Source organism: Manis javanica, chromosome 10 (genome assembly GCF_040802235.1).
Source record: "Manis javanica isolate MJ-LG chromosome 10, MJ_LKY, whole genome shotgun sequence".
NCBI lineage: Eukaryota > Metazoa > Chordata > Mammalia > Pholidota > Manidae > Manis > Manis javanica.
The window spans coordinates 88,810,696-88,825,692 of NC_133165.1; the positions used below are offsets into that span (position 1 = coordinate 88,810,696).

Here is a 14,997-nt window from a genome sequence, read left to right on the forward strand (position 1 = left end):
ATCTTTGGTCTGATTGTTAGCTGGGGTTCTGTTCTGTGAGTTGAGAGCCCTCTTGTGTTCACTGGTTTAGTTACACCTAGAATATCTCAGACATCCTTTCCCTTCAGTTCTCTCTCTGGGGTAGAAGTGGGCAGGCAAAGGCTGCAGAGTTCTAAGGGCAGAAGTGTGCTTCTCCCAGGGTTTCTTTGGGCTATTGTACACAATGCTCAGGGCTTTAGGATTTTTTGGTTTATCCTGAGATTCTGCTTGAGGAGAACTGAACACATATTCAGTGAGCAAAGCAAGACCTACTGCCACATGGGATTGAAAACAAAACGCTTATGGTGGGAAAATGGGAAGGAAGGAGGCATTAGGCACTTCCTGGCATATATCTAAACCATCCAAAAAGTTATGTTTTTGGTTTGTTCATTTGTTTGCTTTTTAGAGGTGTGTGTGTGTGTGTGTGTGTGTGTATGTGAATTATGTACCATAAGACCCAAGAAAAAGCGAATGTACAATATATACAATTCAGGGTAAAAAAATCTCAGTGGAGGACTTAAGAGGAGGGACTCGGAAGAAGAAAAGCAAAAAATACGAAAATAGCCCAACAACTAACTGGCCAGATTCCAAAGGGCAAGAAAATGAGGAAGCTAGGGTCCCATCCAGAACGTTGAGAAAACAAGTGCCACAGCCTAGGCAATACCATCTTTCCAGGAGGCCTCTGAAATCCATTGTGTGGGCTCAGTTTGAGTTGTCACAGTAACTTGGGTTGTTATTGCAGGACTAGGTTGCTGAAATGTCCCTAAACGGGATAGTCCCCCACAATGAAGTATCCCACTCTCATTGCTAAATACTAGGCTACTCTTGTTAACCTTCAGTTTGTCCACCTGTAAAATGGGGCTAATAATCCATCTCACAGGTTTTTGTTTTTTGTAAAAACGCTTTTCTATAAATGGTAAAAGCATTTATTGTTACTGCAGTTGTTAGTTGCAGTTTTGTGCTATTGATATCTAAGAAAGACCTTAAACCCCTCCGGTGAAAGCCACAGGCCATGAGAATCATTTACTGCAGTTTCTGGGAAGACTAGCATATGCTAGGAAGACTCCGTTGCGAGGGAACCTTCACATGTGAGCCGAGCCACGGGAAAGTGTCCTGTAGATTCAAATGCTTGGTGAACCACATTGCCCAGCAGACCCCGCGGCCCCAAGCCGGCGCTCTTTCCGTGCATTCTGGGATAGGTAGTTCATAGGCAATCGTTGTTGCCCTGAACTGCTCAGCACCAGGAACTCGCCGTCCCAGGGTGCCGCGCGGCCAGGGGTACAGCTCGGCGACCAGGAAATGGGAAAGATGGCGGCTACTCGGCTACGTTGAGGCCGCGTTGGGCGGTTCAGACTGGAGAGTGGTGAGTTCTGGGCGACAGAGGCGGTTCACACGAGTTTGCAGAGAAGGCGAGAGTGCGTGTACGGGGGTGGCCGCCGCCCCCGGAACGAGCCGGGGAGGAACGCCTCAGGGAAGGGGCACGACCCCGGAAAGCTCTGGGGGGCAGAAGCTAAGGGGCGCGGGCCCCAGCGGGGAGTGCTGGCTGCTGAGGGTACCGACCACCTGGACAATGTATTTGCTCATGGGTATAGCACCTATGATACTCCAAGTCTGATCTTATTCCTTCATGTTAAGCATATTCCTTCCTTTAGCCAAAGTGGAGCTCTGGCTTTTCTCCCAGAACCAAGTCAATGTTTTCCCGCCGCTGGGCCTCCTGTATTATTTCTTTTGCCGGGAATGACTTTTTCCCCCTTACCCTCAATTACCTATCTTCAGATTTTACCTATATTTAAATGCTCAAAGCCACTTCTTGTATAGATCTTTCCAAGTCTCCTTTTACAAACGAAAGGAAACTTTTTAATTGAACTCCTGTAATACTTTATCTGAGCCTTCATCCTGGTATGTGCCTCATACCCTGTGGATGTTCTATAAACTTTCCCAGGACAGGTTCTTTCCTGTTTCCTTTTGTAACTCACACAGTGCCTTGCATATAGTGAATGCTTGATAAATATTAGTTTAATTAAAAAAAGAATCTGTGCTGTGCAACAAGAACTGAGGAACTAAAAAATCTGGAGGTTTGCAGGGAAGGCTGCTGGGAAGCAGTGGCCAGGCCGAGCCTGGTTATCTGGCTCTTGTGATAAGTATAACCTATATTTGCCTTTATTTACATCTTCATATTTTCAGCTCTCATTCTCTTCTAAACTCAACTCCACTCAGGCTTCTATTCTCTCCATGCTATCCAAACATCTCTTGTCAAAATCACCAGTCATCTCCATTTTTCCAAATGCAAGGGTCACTTCCCTAACTCCTAGTCATTCTCCACTTGACACAATTAACCACTCCCTCCCTGAAAACACATTTTTGGCTTTTGTAATGCCATACTTTACTTTTTTTCCCTCTTTCTTCTCACTGGCTTTAGCTTCTTTATAGTCATTTCCTCTGGCTTTCCCAATGCCTGACCTCTAAATGTATAGTATTTCAGAACTCAGTCTTGGGTCCTCTTCTGTTTTCTTTATTATACTGCCCACATAGGTCATATTATTCAGTGTTTCATGGCTTTAAAAGTCATCTGTGATACTTACCTGGCAGGGGAGGTACCACAAGGGTGGTTTTCCTAGGGCAAGGCTTATCCACTGCACTCGGATGTGCTGACACCTGTGATTTCCCCAAATATGGGAAACTCGACTGCATAATTTGTGGTAGTGGGGTAGTGTACTTTCCCCTGGAAAAATAAAATAAAAGCCACCGGGGTATTGATGACTCAAATTTTTGTTGCCAGGCTCTCCTGAGTTCTAGCATTGCCTTTTTAACTGCCTTCCAGGAATTTCCACTTGGTTTTCTGACTGACAGAAACTTTTGACTTCCTCCTAAATATGTTCCTCCCCAGTCCTCTCCAGTCACTAATGGCACCATGAACCATTAGGTTGGTCAAACCATAAATTTAAGAACTATCTTTGTGACCCCTCTTCCCTTTTTCCCTTGATCAGTAAGTCCTATCAGCTGTGCCTCCAAAGTATAACTTGTAACTGTCTACTTCTTTCCATCTCCATTGCCACCTTCCTAGAACAAGCCATTGTCATCTCTTGCCTAGACCAGTGTAATATCATTCTTAGTGGTTCTGTTTTGACTCTTGCCTTCTTACTCTGTATTTTTTTTGCAAGTCACCAAATTCTTTTAAACTGTAGAATTAGATATCACTTTCTGTTTAATACCCATATAAGTTTCCCATTGCAGTTAGATTAAAATCCAAGTTCATTTACCCTGGCTTAGAACACATTTTTTCTCTCTCCTTTTTTTTTTTTTTTGAGAGGGCATCTCTCATATTTATTGATCAAATGGTTGTTAACAACAATAAAATTCTGTACAGGGGACTCAATGCACAATCATTAATCAACCCCAAGCCTAATTCTCAACAGTCTCCAATCTTCTGAAGCATAACGAACAAGTTCTTACATGGTGAACAAGTTTAGAACACATTTTATAATCTGCCTTCTGCCTATCTCCCTGAACTCATCTTGAATCAGTTGTTATCCTGGGTCACTTCCACTCAGCCACACAAGTCTGTTTTTAATTGGCAAACATGCTAAGCTACTTCCTGCCCCAGTGTCATAATACTTGCTGCCCCTTCTACACAATAAGTTATTTTTCTTGATCTTTTCAGGTTTTCTCTTTCCCATCATTCAAGTCTCAGGTTACATGTCATCTAAAAAATCTTTGCTGAACCCTTTATCATCATATTACCATTTTATTCTCTTCAGCAATGCCCATTAGTATTTGAAATAATGTTTTTCCGCCTGTTGTCTGTGTCACTGGAATTTAAGTGTTATAAGATCAGAGACTTTGTTTTGTTTACTGCTACATCTCCAATATGTAGAACAGTTTCTGGCGCTTACCAGGTGCTCAATGAATAGTTGTTGAGAGTATGAATGATGTCCAGGATGTTTTATAAAGAAAGATAGTCTTACTTTTGAATTTTTTTTTTTTAGGGCTATAAGTGGAAGAGACATAAGTGTAATTTACATGTGATAGGCATGATGTACTGATACAGAACATTCATTTGTTTTTCAGTCAATTGTAAGATAAAATGGATTGTCTCCACCTTTTAAAAGTGCTTCTTACTCATTTTCCTTTTCTTTATGCATTCTCTCTTAAAGGCATATGGCAAGAAATTACATGGGAAAGGGGATTGTAAGCTAAAGCTTAGGGAACTGATGTTCTAACTGAACCATTTGGGGATTAAGTAAGTTCTCAGAAATGTATTCCAAGTCTTAGGGATGGTGGTGGTAGGGCAGAGGTAGATTCAGACTTGCTGTCAGTTTAGCTCCTGGCTGAAGAGGATTTTGTAGTTTGAAGGACAGCTGACAATGTGGCATGCTGTTCAGTGTCCCCCAGGCAGGAGGAGAACAGAACAAATTCCTGCTCAAACTTCATGGGACTGGGTAATGATCAAGCTGTGAAAATCTGAGTAGGGAATGTCAGTCAGAATGTCTGTGACCTTTTCAGTAGATGAATGGATAAAGAAGATGTGGTACATATACACAATGGAATATTACTCAGCCATAAGAAAAAAACAGAACCTACCATTTGCAACAACATGGATGGAGCTAGAGGGTATTATGCTCAGTGAAATAAGCCAGGCGGAGAAAGACAAGTACCAAATGATTTCACTCATATGTGGAGTTTAAGAACAAAGGAAAACTGAAGGAACAAAACAGCAGCAGACTCACAGAACCCAAGAATGGACTAACAGTTACCAAAGGGAAAGGAACTGGGGAGGATGGGTGGGAAGGGAGGGATAAGGGTGGGGAAAAAGAAAGGGGGCATTACAATTAGCATGTATAGTGTCGGGGGAGGGGCATGGGGGAGGGCTGTGCAACACAGAGAAGACAAGTAGTGATTTTACAGCATCTTGCTACGCTGATGGACAGTGACTGTGAAGGGGTATGTGCGGGGGGTGGGGGGGGACTTGAAGTGGGGAGCCTAATGAACATAATGTCCTTCATGTAATTGTAGATTAATGGTACCAAAATAAAAATAAAAATAAAAAGAATGTCTGTGACCTCCAATTTTTAGTACCTTCCTTTCTTTTTTAGTCTGAAATAATTATAGATCCACAAAAGTCAGGGGAAAAAAAAAGGCATGGAATTCCTGTGTTCCCTTCTCCAGGTTTTTCCCATTGCATAACTATACGAACCTGTCTCATAATCTGAGTAAAAGTGAGTTTGTTTCTCCATTTAAATTTTGGTTTTCTTCAGGGTGCTGATTATAATCCCAAATCTCAAAGTTAAACTTTTTTCTCTTTTAAGCTTTCTTTATGAGCTCAAGGGAACTGATCTTTCTTAGATGTGTTTGTGGTGACTGATCCTGGAGGGTTGGCAGATCTAATAGACTCCTGAGATAAACAATACAGATGTTTATAGAGGAAGCCGGTACACTATTCATTCACTAACATTTCTTAAAATACTCCTAATTATAAAAATAAGGAATTATAATTTATAAAATTTGTATTTTATATACCACTATAAGGCATATATTTTATATAAAATAAGGCATATTCATTGTATACTTTTGGAAATAAGTATGTACAAAAAGGAATTGCAGAGAGACAGTATAGTATAAATGAAAGCAGGTGGGCCTCTGGAGCCAGCCCACCTGGACAACTGTGAGTCCACAGGCAAATTACTTTATTTTTTAAATTATTTATTTATTTGTTTTTATTATGGTATCATTAATATACAATCACATGAGCAACATTGTGGTTACTAGATTCTCCCCCTTATCAAGTCCCCACCACGTACCCCATTACAGTCACTGTCTATCAGCATAGTAAGATCAGGCAAGTTACTTTAGAGCCCTGAGCTTCAGTTTCCTCATCGATGAGGTAGGCCTCCAGAATATCTACCTCATTGAGTTGTTATGAGGCTAAGTAGATTATCTATAAACAGTTTAGAGCAGTACTTAGGATATAGTAAGTACCCCCTTTTTCCATGACAGATGGCAGGAGAGCTGGCTGACAAGAAGGATCGTGACACATCACCTTCCAAGGAAGAAAGGAAGCGATCTCGGACTCCTGACAGAGAACGGGACAGAGACCGGGACCGGAAGGTCTCCCCATCAAAAGACAGGAAGCGGCATCGGTCTAGGGAGAGGCGCCGTGGAGGCAGCCGTTCTCGCTCTCGTTCCCGTTCCAAGTCTACGGACAGGTAAAGTGACTTCGTATGCCTCTTACGTGGGAAAGGAGAGTATATTTCAGACCTCTCTGTTCTTGATTCCTCTGATGCCTCCAGTATCAGGACATTAATTTTAATATATTTCTCCATACCTGGTGACCCAGTAGCTCTTAAAGGTTAAGAGGGAACTTGTAAGATGAAGGTCCAGATGATGGAGGAAGATAGTTCATCTGTTCATATAGGCTAGGGCCTGGCATTCTCATTGATACTCAGCAGTAACAACTCTGATCTATGAGACTTTCTTAGAATTCCCTCATAACTTCCCCCAGAAACACATTCCTCAATTTGTAAAATACTACTTTGGGGAGAAATGAGAATGAGAACCTTCTTAAGGCTGCAGTGAAGCAGATACTCTGGAAATGTCATGTGATTTGTTACATTTGGTGTCTCCAGAGAACGACGGCACAAAGAACGAGAACGAGATAAGGAGCGTGATCGGAATAAGAAGGACCGAGATCGGGATAAGGACGGGCACAGACGGGACAAGGACCGGAAACGATCCAGGTACCTGGGGGAGTGGGAGTGGCCTTAGGGGTGTGCTCTCATCTCCCTCTTTGTATCTGAGGTGGTTCAACTTTTCAGGAAAGGAAGTTTTTCTTCACGGGTTCTATTGGTACTTACTGCAGAGCTGTCTCTGCTTTAGAAGCCCTGCATCTTCTTTAGGAAGTATAACTGGTTAGTGAAGGCACAACCCTTTGAGTGTCTGCTTAGAATTTGGAAATAAGTTTGAGAAGGTTGCAAGTCTACAAAATTTGCTTTATCTCCATTGGACCATTCAGTTTTCTACCCTGGATACACAACATATGTTTGTTGGGATACCTTAATGCCCTGGTCTCTTGATCTCTTTCCTCTGGAAACTTTCTACAGAGGTTTTATTAGGCTCTGAGTGTGTAGGTTAGATTTCAGAGCAAAGGACAGGTTTCTCATAACAAACACGGTGGGGTTGTTTGAGATTTCCTGTAGGTTAAGCTTTTGTGGGTGTGGGGGAGGATTGCTGGGACTGGTAGGAAGGTAAATGAGGAGGGGACATAATATTAGCAGTATCTGGGAGGGGTGTACGTGAGTGGCCATGTAGCCGAAATTTATTGTGTATTAGGAAGTTAAACAGGATTTTTTTCTCCAGTGTGCTGCTACTATTTAGAGGAAATATTTTTGATGTCAGTAGTGAAGACCCACTTGCCAGAAGAGATTAGTCTCAGAAAAGGAAATTCAGGTAGAATGAAGCCAAGACAGGCCTATCATTAGGTCTCAGAGCAGGCAGAGTGACCAGGCCTGCAAAAGGAGCGACAGGCTGTGATAGAGGACCGTGCCACCAGTCTCACTGAGCCATGTGAAAATGTCCTTCCATACTCATCCAAGTGCAGGTGTAAGACAGTTTCCTATTCTTTTCCCTTAAAGTTTATCTCCTGGCCGAGGAAAAGATTTTAAATCTCGGAAAGACAGAGACTTGAAGAAGGATGAAGAGGATGAACATGGTGATAAGAAACCTAAGGTAAAGGAGAGGAAGGATTTTTCTCATCTTTCTCTTTGAGTCCTATTTTGTCTTTCTTCAAGGGAGAGAGATTTTATGGACTGAAGTCCTTTGTGTTCTATCTTCAGGCCCAGCCATTGTCCCTGGAGGAACTTCTGGCCAAGAAAAAGGCTGAGGAAGAAGCTGAGGCTAAGGTGAGAACTGGAGAGTTTGTATTAGTTGGCTAGGGCTGCATGACAGAACACCACAGACTGAGTGACTTAAACAACCAAAATTTATTTTCTCATGGTTTTAGAGACTGGAAGTCTAAACAGGGTGGTTTTTTCTGAGGTCTCTCTACTTGGCTTGTAGGTGGATGTTTTTCCATCTTCCCGTATCATCCCTTGGTGTATGCATGACCTGGGTGTCTTTGTATCCAAATTCTCTCTTACTAGAACACCAGTCAGTTTGGAGTAGGGTCCACCTACTCCAAATCATTGTACTTTAACTATCTCTTTAAGGGCTCTGTGTCCAAGTGCAGTCACATGCTGAGGTACTAGGGGTTAGGGCTTCAACATAGGAACTTTGAGGGGGAACATAATTCAGCCCCTAACAGGGTCCTAGTTTTCCTTAACAGGTTTAATGCCTGAGCAAATACTTCCAGGTTCCCTGCTGTCTCCCCATCAGTGATGTGATTATATCCTGCTTGCAGATACTTTGTTTACAGTTCCAATCTATTTTATAGCCCAAGTTCCTCTCCAAAGCAGAACGAGAGGCTGAAGCCCTAAAGCGAAGGCAGCAGGAGGTGGAGGAGCGGCAGAGGATGCTTGAAGAAGAGAGGAAGAAAAGGAAACAGTTTCAAGACTTGGGCAGGAAAATGTTGGGTTCGTTTTCCTGCCATGGGTAGCCCCAGATAGGGTAGTAAACAGTAGGATGGGGTTTTGTCACTCAGGAGGCCAGATGCCTGCTTGCACTCGAATTTAGAAAAGGGAAGAATGGGGTAAGTTTCTGAGAAGAATATCTTTCAGTTGGGTCTTATTTCCCTTGTGCCATCTTAATGTATCTCCCACTTTTTCCTCATCTGGTGCCCTGGATCCCCCCATGCTCTCTCTTTCCTTCCCCCGAGCTAGCTGTTCTGCAGCTTTGCTTTCTTTGGCCCGCAGAAGACCCTCAGGAGCGGGAGCGACGGGAACGCAGGGAGAGGATGGAGCGGGAGACCAACGGAAATGAGGATGAGGAGGGGCGGCAAAAGATCCGAGAGGAGAAGGACAAGAGCAAGGAACTGCACGCCATTAAGGTGCCAGCCAGGGCTCCGTCTTCACTCTGCCCGCACAGAAAATGAGGCTTGCGTTTGGTCATTTTGACTCTGTGTGAGGTTCAGGCCTCCTGTCTGATGGGTTCTGTGTTCTATCCCTGGGCAGGAGCGCTACCTAGGGGGCATCAAGAAGCGGCGCCGAACAAGGCATCTCAATGACCGCAAGTTTGTCTTTGAGTGGGACGCGTCTGAGGACACATCCATCGACTACAACCCCCTGTGAGTGCCTTTGGGCCTTGGCGTGGGTCTTTTAAAGCAGGCAGTTCCTAGAGAGTGCTGGTGACTACAGAGACAGAAGGAAGTTACCCAGTCCTGTGGGTGAGGGAACACCCCGGCCATCCTGGCCAACGGCATATATACTGGCAGTTTGCCCTTCCCTCCTGCTGCTGAGCAGCTCCCTCTCTGTTTTTCTTCGTCTCACTCCCAGGTACAAAGAACGGCACCAGGTACAGTTGTTGGGGCGAGGCTTCATTGCAGGCATTGACCTAAAGCAGCAGAAACGAGAGCAGTCACGTTTCTACGGAGACCTAATGGAGAAGAGGCGGACTCTGGAAGAGAAGGAGCAGGAGGAGTGAGTAGTCCCGGCGACGGGTGGTTGGGCCCAGCCCAGAGTCTGCAGAAGGCAGTGGAGGACACTGAGCCGGCTTCCTCCTCGTCCTGCTCCAGGGCCAGACTCCGCAAACTTCGGAAGAAGGAGGCCAAGCAGCGCTGGGATGATAGGCATTGGTCCCAGAAGAAGTTAGATGAGATGACAGACAGGGACTGGCGTATCTTCCGTGAGGACTACAGCATCACCACCAAAGGTGGCAAGATCCCCAATCCTATCAGATCCTGGAAAGACTCTTCTCTGCCCCCACACATCTTGGAGGTTATTGATAAGTGTGGCTACAAGGTGAGGAGGGGCAGATTGGCCCAGAAGACGTGACATGTTTCGACATTCTAGGGGATACAAGCTTAGTTTGTGAGCTGAGAGCTTTGTTCCTTGATTATTTGGTGCCTTCTCTGCCAGGGGGCACTAAGTGATGTTGTCCATCACCAAAGTATTGGCTTTGGTGATTGTGGTTCTTCTTGGGTCCCCATTCCTGTCCACTGTGCTTGGTGTCCTCCCACTGTGCTAGCATGCATGCCCACTCTCAGCAGTAGCCCAGCTAGTATAATTCCATCATACTCATTGCTTCCTCTGGGTCTCTGCAGGAACCAACACCTATCCAGCGTCAGGCAATTCCCATTGGGCTCCAGAATCGTGACATCATTGGTGTGGCTGAGACTGGCAGCGGCAAGACGGCAGCCTTCCTCATCCCACTGCTGGTCTGGATCACCACTCTCCCCAAAATTGACAGGTGGGGTCAGTGGGCACCAGTTAGAGTGGGTTTTTGGCTGGGTAGAAAAAGTGAAGGTGGCAAATGAGCATTTGGTTTTCTTTTTAAGTATGTGATCAGAAGCTCCCTTCTTTAGTCTGGGTCAGAAATTAAGGAATAATTGGACCATGATATCAAAGAAGTATGATTTTATCTTTGGCAAGACCTACTCCCTAGAAAACTTGGCTATCTTGGGGTCTCTGATTTTTAAGGGTGAGCACTGCATACTTTTACCACCTCCTTCCCTATTCCCATGACTGTCCTTAAAAGTAACTTTGTCTTATTCCTGTTTGTGATTGGATGGGAACCAAAGCTCATGAAATTGTGGGGTGCCCTATTTACCACAGGATCGAAGAGTCAGACCAGGGCCCTTATGCCATCATCCTGGCCCCCACTCGTGAGTTGGCTCAGCAGATTGAGGAAGAGACCATCAAGTTTGGGAAGCCGCTGGGCATCCGCACTGTGGCTGTCATTGGCGGCATCTCCAGAGAAGACCAGGGCTTCAGGCTGCGCATGGGTTGTGAGGTTTGTTCACCTTGCCAACAGCCAGCCCATCATTTGGGAAGGCTGTCAGGGAGCTCTGTTTCTAGTTTCTGCCATAGATGTACAGTAAAATGAAGAAAAGGGCTGGTTTATATATACATACATATGTGCTATTTTTTATTAAGAACTTAATGTACTGTGGTTTGTACTGTGCCCAACACTTAATTCTCACAATCACCACATGAGAATGGATAGTAGTAACTCCATTTGACAGGTGAAGCTGAGGCTCAGGTTAATAACTTGCCTGAAGTCATAGCCAGCAGTGAGCAGAGCTGAGATTCATATCCAAAGCCTGCACTCTTAATCATTTGCTGGACCGTGTCATTGACTCTGTCTTCTCACGACAAGGGAGGAGAGCTTTTTACAAGAAGTCTGCTGTAGGAATTGACTTTTTGCAGACTTATTAATATAATCCCCTTATACAGCCCCTCCACAGTCTCCTTTACTCTGTCTTCCATCTAAGAGAGTTCCTTGCCTCCTCTGTCTAACTCCTGGACCTTACTCAGAGACCCCATTCATTCCTGAAAAAGTCCCAAGTAGCAAGCAGTGATTTCATGCCCGCTCTCAGGAAGCTTCACTGCCAAACAGAATTGGAGGTTGGGGTCCAAGTTCCTCAGCATTGGAGGTCTGTTGCCCTAGTGGGTGGAGAGTTCACAGGAGGGAGAAGAAAAGGGTACCTGCTGGGGTTGCATATGATTCCACTGTACTCCCCCAGATTGTGATTGCTACCCCAGGACGTCTGATTGATGTGCTGGAGAACCGCTACCTCGTGCTAAGCCGCTGTACCTATGTGGTTCTGGATGAGGCAGATAGGATGATTGACATGGGCTTTGAGCCTGACGTCCAGAAGATCCTGGAACACATGCCTGTCAGCAACCAGAAGCCAGACACGGACGAGGCTGAGGATCCTGAGAAGATGTTGGCCAACTTCGAGTCAGGAAAACATAAGTACCGCCAAGTAAGACTGCTGCTAAGTGGGGCCAGGTTGCCAAACCTGCTCCAGGGCCCTTCTTGCCCTAGGTAGGCCTAGCGCCCCTGTTACCAGGATGGTGGGGCTTGCCAGGTACAGCTCTCAGGCAATCCTAGCAGTGTAGCCGTTTAGCTTAGCCCTGGAGACAGGATGCCAAAGAGTCATGCACCTGCCCACCATAGGTGCTAGCAAAGGCTCCCAGCGCTTGCTCTTCATCGTAAGATGTAAAGTACCTTGATGAACAGATACTGAAAAAAGAAGTGGGAAGGCAAAGGGCACCATTTCTAAGGTGATTTCTGTCAAAGTGTGCACCATGGCTCATTTCAGACTCTAGCCTAGGCTCTGCTGCCTGTAGTGGTGGTGGGATTCATGACTGCGTCTGCCTGGGCGCAGGGCTGAGCTTCCTGTTTTCATAGACAGTCATGTTCACGGCCACCATGCCCCCAGCTGTGGAGCGCCTGGCTCGGAGCTATCTTCGGCGACCTGCAGTGGTGTACATTGGCTCTGCAGGCAAGCCCCATGAGCGTGTGGAACAGAAGGTCTTTCTCATGTCAGAGTCCGAGAAGAGGTATGGGGGGCAGCCAAGCCAGGGGAAGTGGGATTGAGAAGGGGCTTTATCAATGCGAGTGGTGGCTGGAGGGCGATGGTTCAGTCCTGCTGAAGAGCTTGTGTCTCCTTGTCCCGGATATACGGGCATTGAGGATCTTGGGATTGGGGTTCCTAGATCAGGGTTGGGCATTTCACTTGGAGTAGGAGATAGGACACATCTAATTTTTCTCTTCTTTCTCTTCTCCCAGGAAAAAGTTGCTGGCAATCTTGGAGCAAGGCTTTGATCCACCCATCATCATTTTTGTCAACCAGAAGAAGGGCTGTGATGTTTTGGCTAAATCCCTGGAAAAGATGGGGGTGTGTCTGGCAGGGGAGAGCAAAGTCTGGTCTCTTTGGGGCTACTTTCTGAAACTAGACGGGCCCCCTAAGTTCCTGCTTTCAATTTTCAACTATTCCTTAACCTCTCCCATATTCAACATGTTGGGACCAGGGGGAAAAGGATGATTTAGTGGGGATAGGGAGGGCTGGGTCAGAGGCCACAACACCCTGTCCATTCTGGGGATGCTGGCCAGAGCTGCCTTGTATCTTCCTCCAAGTGGCCTGGGGCCAGGAGAGGTTTTGAGACACACATCCTGGCAGCATCTGGGGGTGTGCAATAGTGAATCAGTGTGTTTGTGTTCGTATATGTTTGGGAGAGGACATGGTGTGGTCGGGAGGGAGATGGTGATCAGTGTCCTTTACCCCTGATAGTCATGTTGAGGGGAAGATTTGTCCTCTCCATTCAGTACTTAAACTTGCTCATCCTGCTTTCTACCCTAATCTCTTACCCTCCTCTCTTTGACTGCTTCTCATCTCTCTGGCTCCATGTCTCACCCCCAATTCTTTACCTTTGACCTTACCCTGCTTCTTCCTGCCACACTACACCATTGTCTCCCAGCTCTGCCTGCAGCTCACCTGGTTTCTGCTTATTTTCAGTCACACTCCTTTCTCCTGCCTCTTTCCCCTTCTGCCCTGCTGCTCTCTGGAACCCTCCCTCTCTGTCCCTGTCCGTCTTGACCTCTATGTCTTCCCATGATCCCATTGCTTTTTCTTTATCTCCGCATTCTTCCAACAGTACAATGCGTGTACACTGCATGGTGGAAAAGGCCAGGAGCAGCGAGAGTTTGCACTGTCCAACCTCAAGGCTGGGGCCAAGGATATTTTGGTGGCTACAGATGTGGCAGGTCGTGGTATTGACATCCAAGATGTGTCTATGGTTGTCAACTATGACATGGCCAAAAACATTGAAGGTAAGTGCAGCACCAATCCAATAAAGGGAGACCCCTTGTCTCTTGAAGTCAGGGTGCCCCTCTGAGGAGGCAGTTGCTGCCATCTTGCCACTCCAGTCTAGGACTGCTTGTCCCCCTGGAAGACTCTCCTGTATTTCATTCGTGTGGGTTGTTGCCCCATCACCTGGGATTGCTCTCTGTTTCAAGGTGTGGAACACACGAGCTGGGCCACTGGCACTTAGTGTGGTAGGATGACTCCCATGAGTAGCGGCAGTGGGTAGAGGGCACTGTTTGCTGCCCTCGGAGGTGAGGTGGGAAGGTGATGTCTTTAGAAGTGGAGGCTGCAGGCACTGCTCTCCATTGCATCTGGCCTGGTGCCCTGAGTGACATTCCTCCCCTCCCCAGATTACATCCACCGCATTGGCCGCACGGGTCGGGCAGGCAAGAGTGGTGTGGCCATCACCTTCCTCACCAAAGAGGACTCTGCTGTGTTCTACGAGCTGAAGCAAGCCATCCTGGAGAGCCCAGTGTCCACCTGTCCCCCAGAGCTAGCCAACCACCCAGATGCCCAGCACAAGCCAGGCACTATCCTCACCAAGAAGCGCCGGGAAGAGACCATCTTTGCCTGACATGGCATTCTTCCCACAGGACCGTCATCTCTTCTTTCAGGTCCTCATGCTTGTGGGGCCTTAAGAAACAGTGAGCCTCCCTGGCCCGGACGCTCAGGCTTGAAGTCCTGAGTGTGGGGCTGCAAAAGGAGAGGAGGCTGCTGTAGGAGGCAAGAACAAGTTGCTACAGATTTTGGCCCCGCTCTGCCCCTCTGGCAGGCTTTGGGATTGCATTGGGCCATAGCTCTTGCCAGTTATGGGGGCAGCCAGTTGGCATTGCCTCCCAGGCCGAACAAAAACGTGGCTGCTGGGATGGGACTTATTCGGGACAGCTTTGACTGTGGAAGCTGCCGTAGCGTCATTGCCCTAGATGACCTGGGGGATCCAGCACTGTGAGGATTATGGACTTTGGACTCTTTCTGTCATTTTGACAGCTGTTTGCCCTTTTGGATTGTAAAACAAGTTGAGAGCCTTGTTTAGAGCTGTGCATGGCCCCTATGCCAAGGGGTGCTGTGCACTCTAGGCATCCCTCACCCAGGGAATTTTTTGGTGGAGTGGGTACATGGTGAGCTGGCTGTGTCCATCTTAAAGTCACTGAGTGAAATTTCTGTTTTCTATTCTCTGAGAAGATGAGTTTTTATGTTCTGGGAATAAGTACATGACTATTAAGGTAGTATCTAGTACTAGC

General features: G+C 46.4%; 1 protein-coding gene and 1 pseudogene across 1 annotated transcript; both read left to right on the forward strand.

The window, feature by feature from the left end:
- Positions 1–1,243: 1,243 nt before the first annotated feature.
- On the forward strand, positions 1,244–14,926 carry DDX23 (DEAD-box helicase 23). The gene is made up of 17 exons (XM_017640010.3): positions 1,244–1,381; positions 6,013–6,221; positions 6,642–6,752; positions 7,647–7,740; positions 7,848–7,913; positions 8,444–8,582; positions 8,862–8,995; positions 9,120–9,232; positions 9,441–9,584; positions 9,680–9,905; positions 10,208–10,353; positions 10,719–10,896; positions 11,630–11,872; positions 12,301–12,452; positions 12,682–12,790; positions 13,548–13,722; positions 14,107–14,926. The coding sequence occupies exons 2-17, from the start codon at positions 6,013–6,015 to the stop codon at positions 14,328–14,330; spliced, it is 2,463 nt and encodes an 820-aa protein (XP_017495499.1). The 5' UTR covers positions 1,244–1,381; the 3' UTR covers positions 14,331–14,926.
- LOC118967331 (U1 spliceosomal RNA) lies at positions 2,593–2,743 on the forward strand (annotated as a pseudogene).
- Positions 14,927–14,997: the final 71 nt, after the last annotated feature.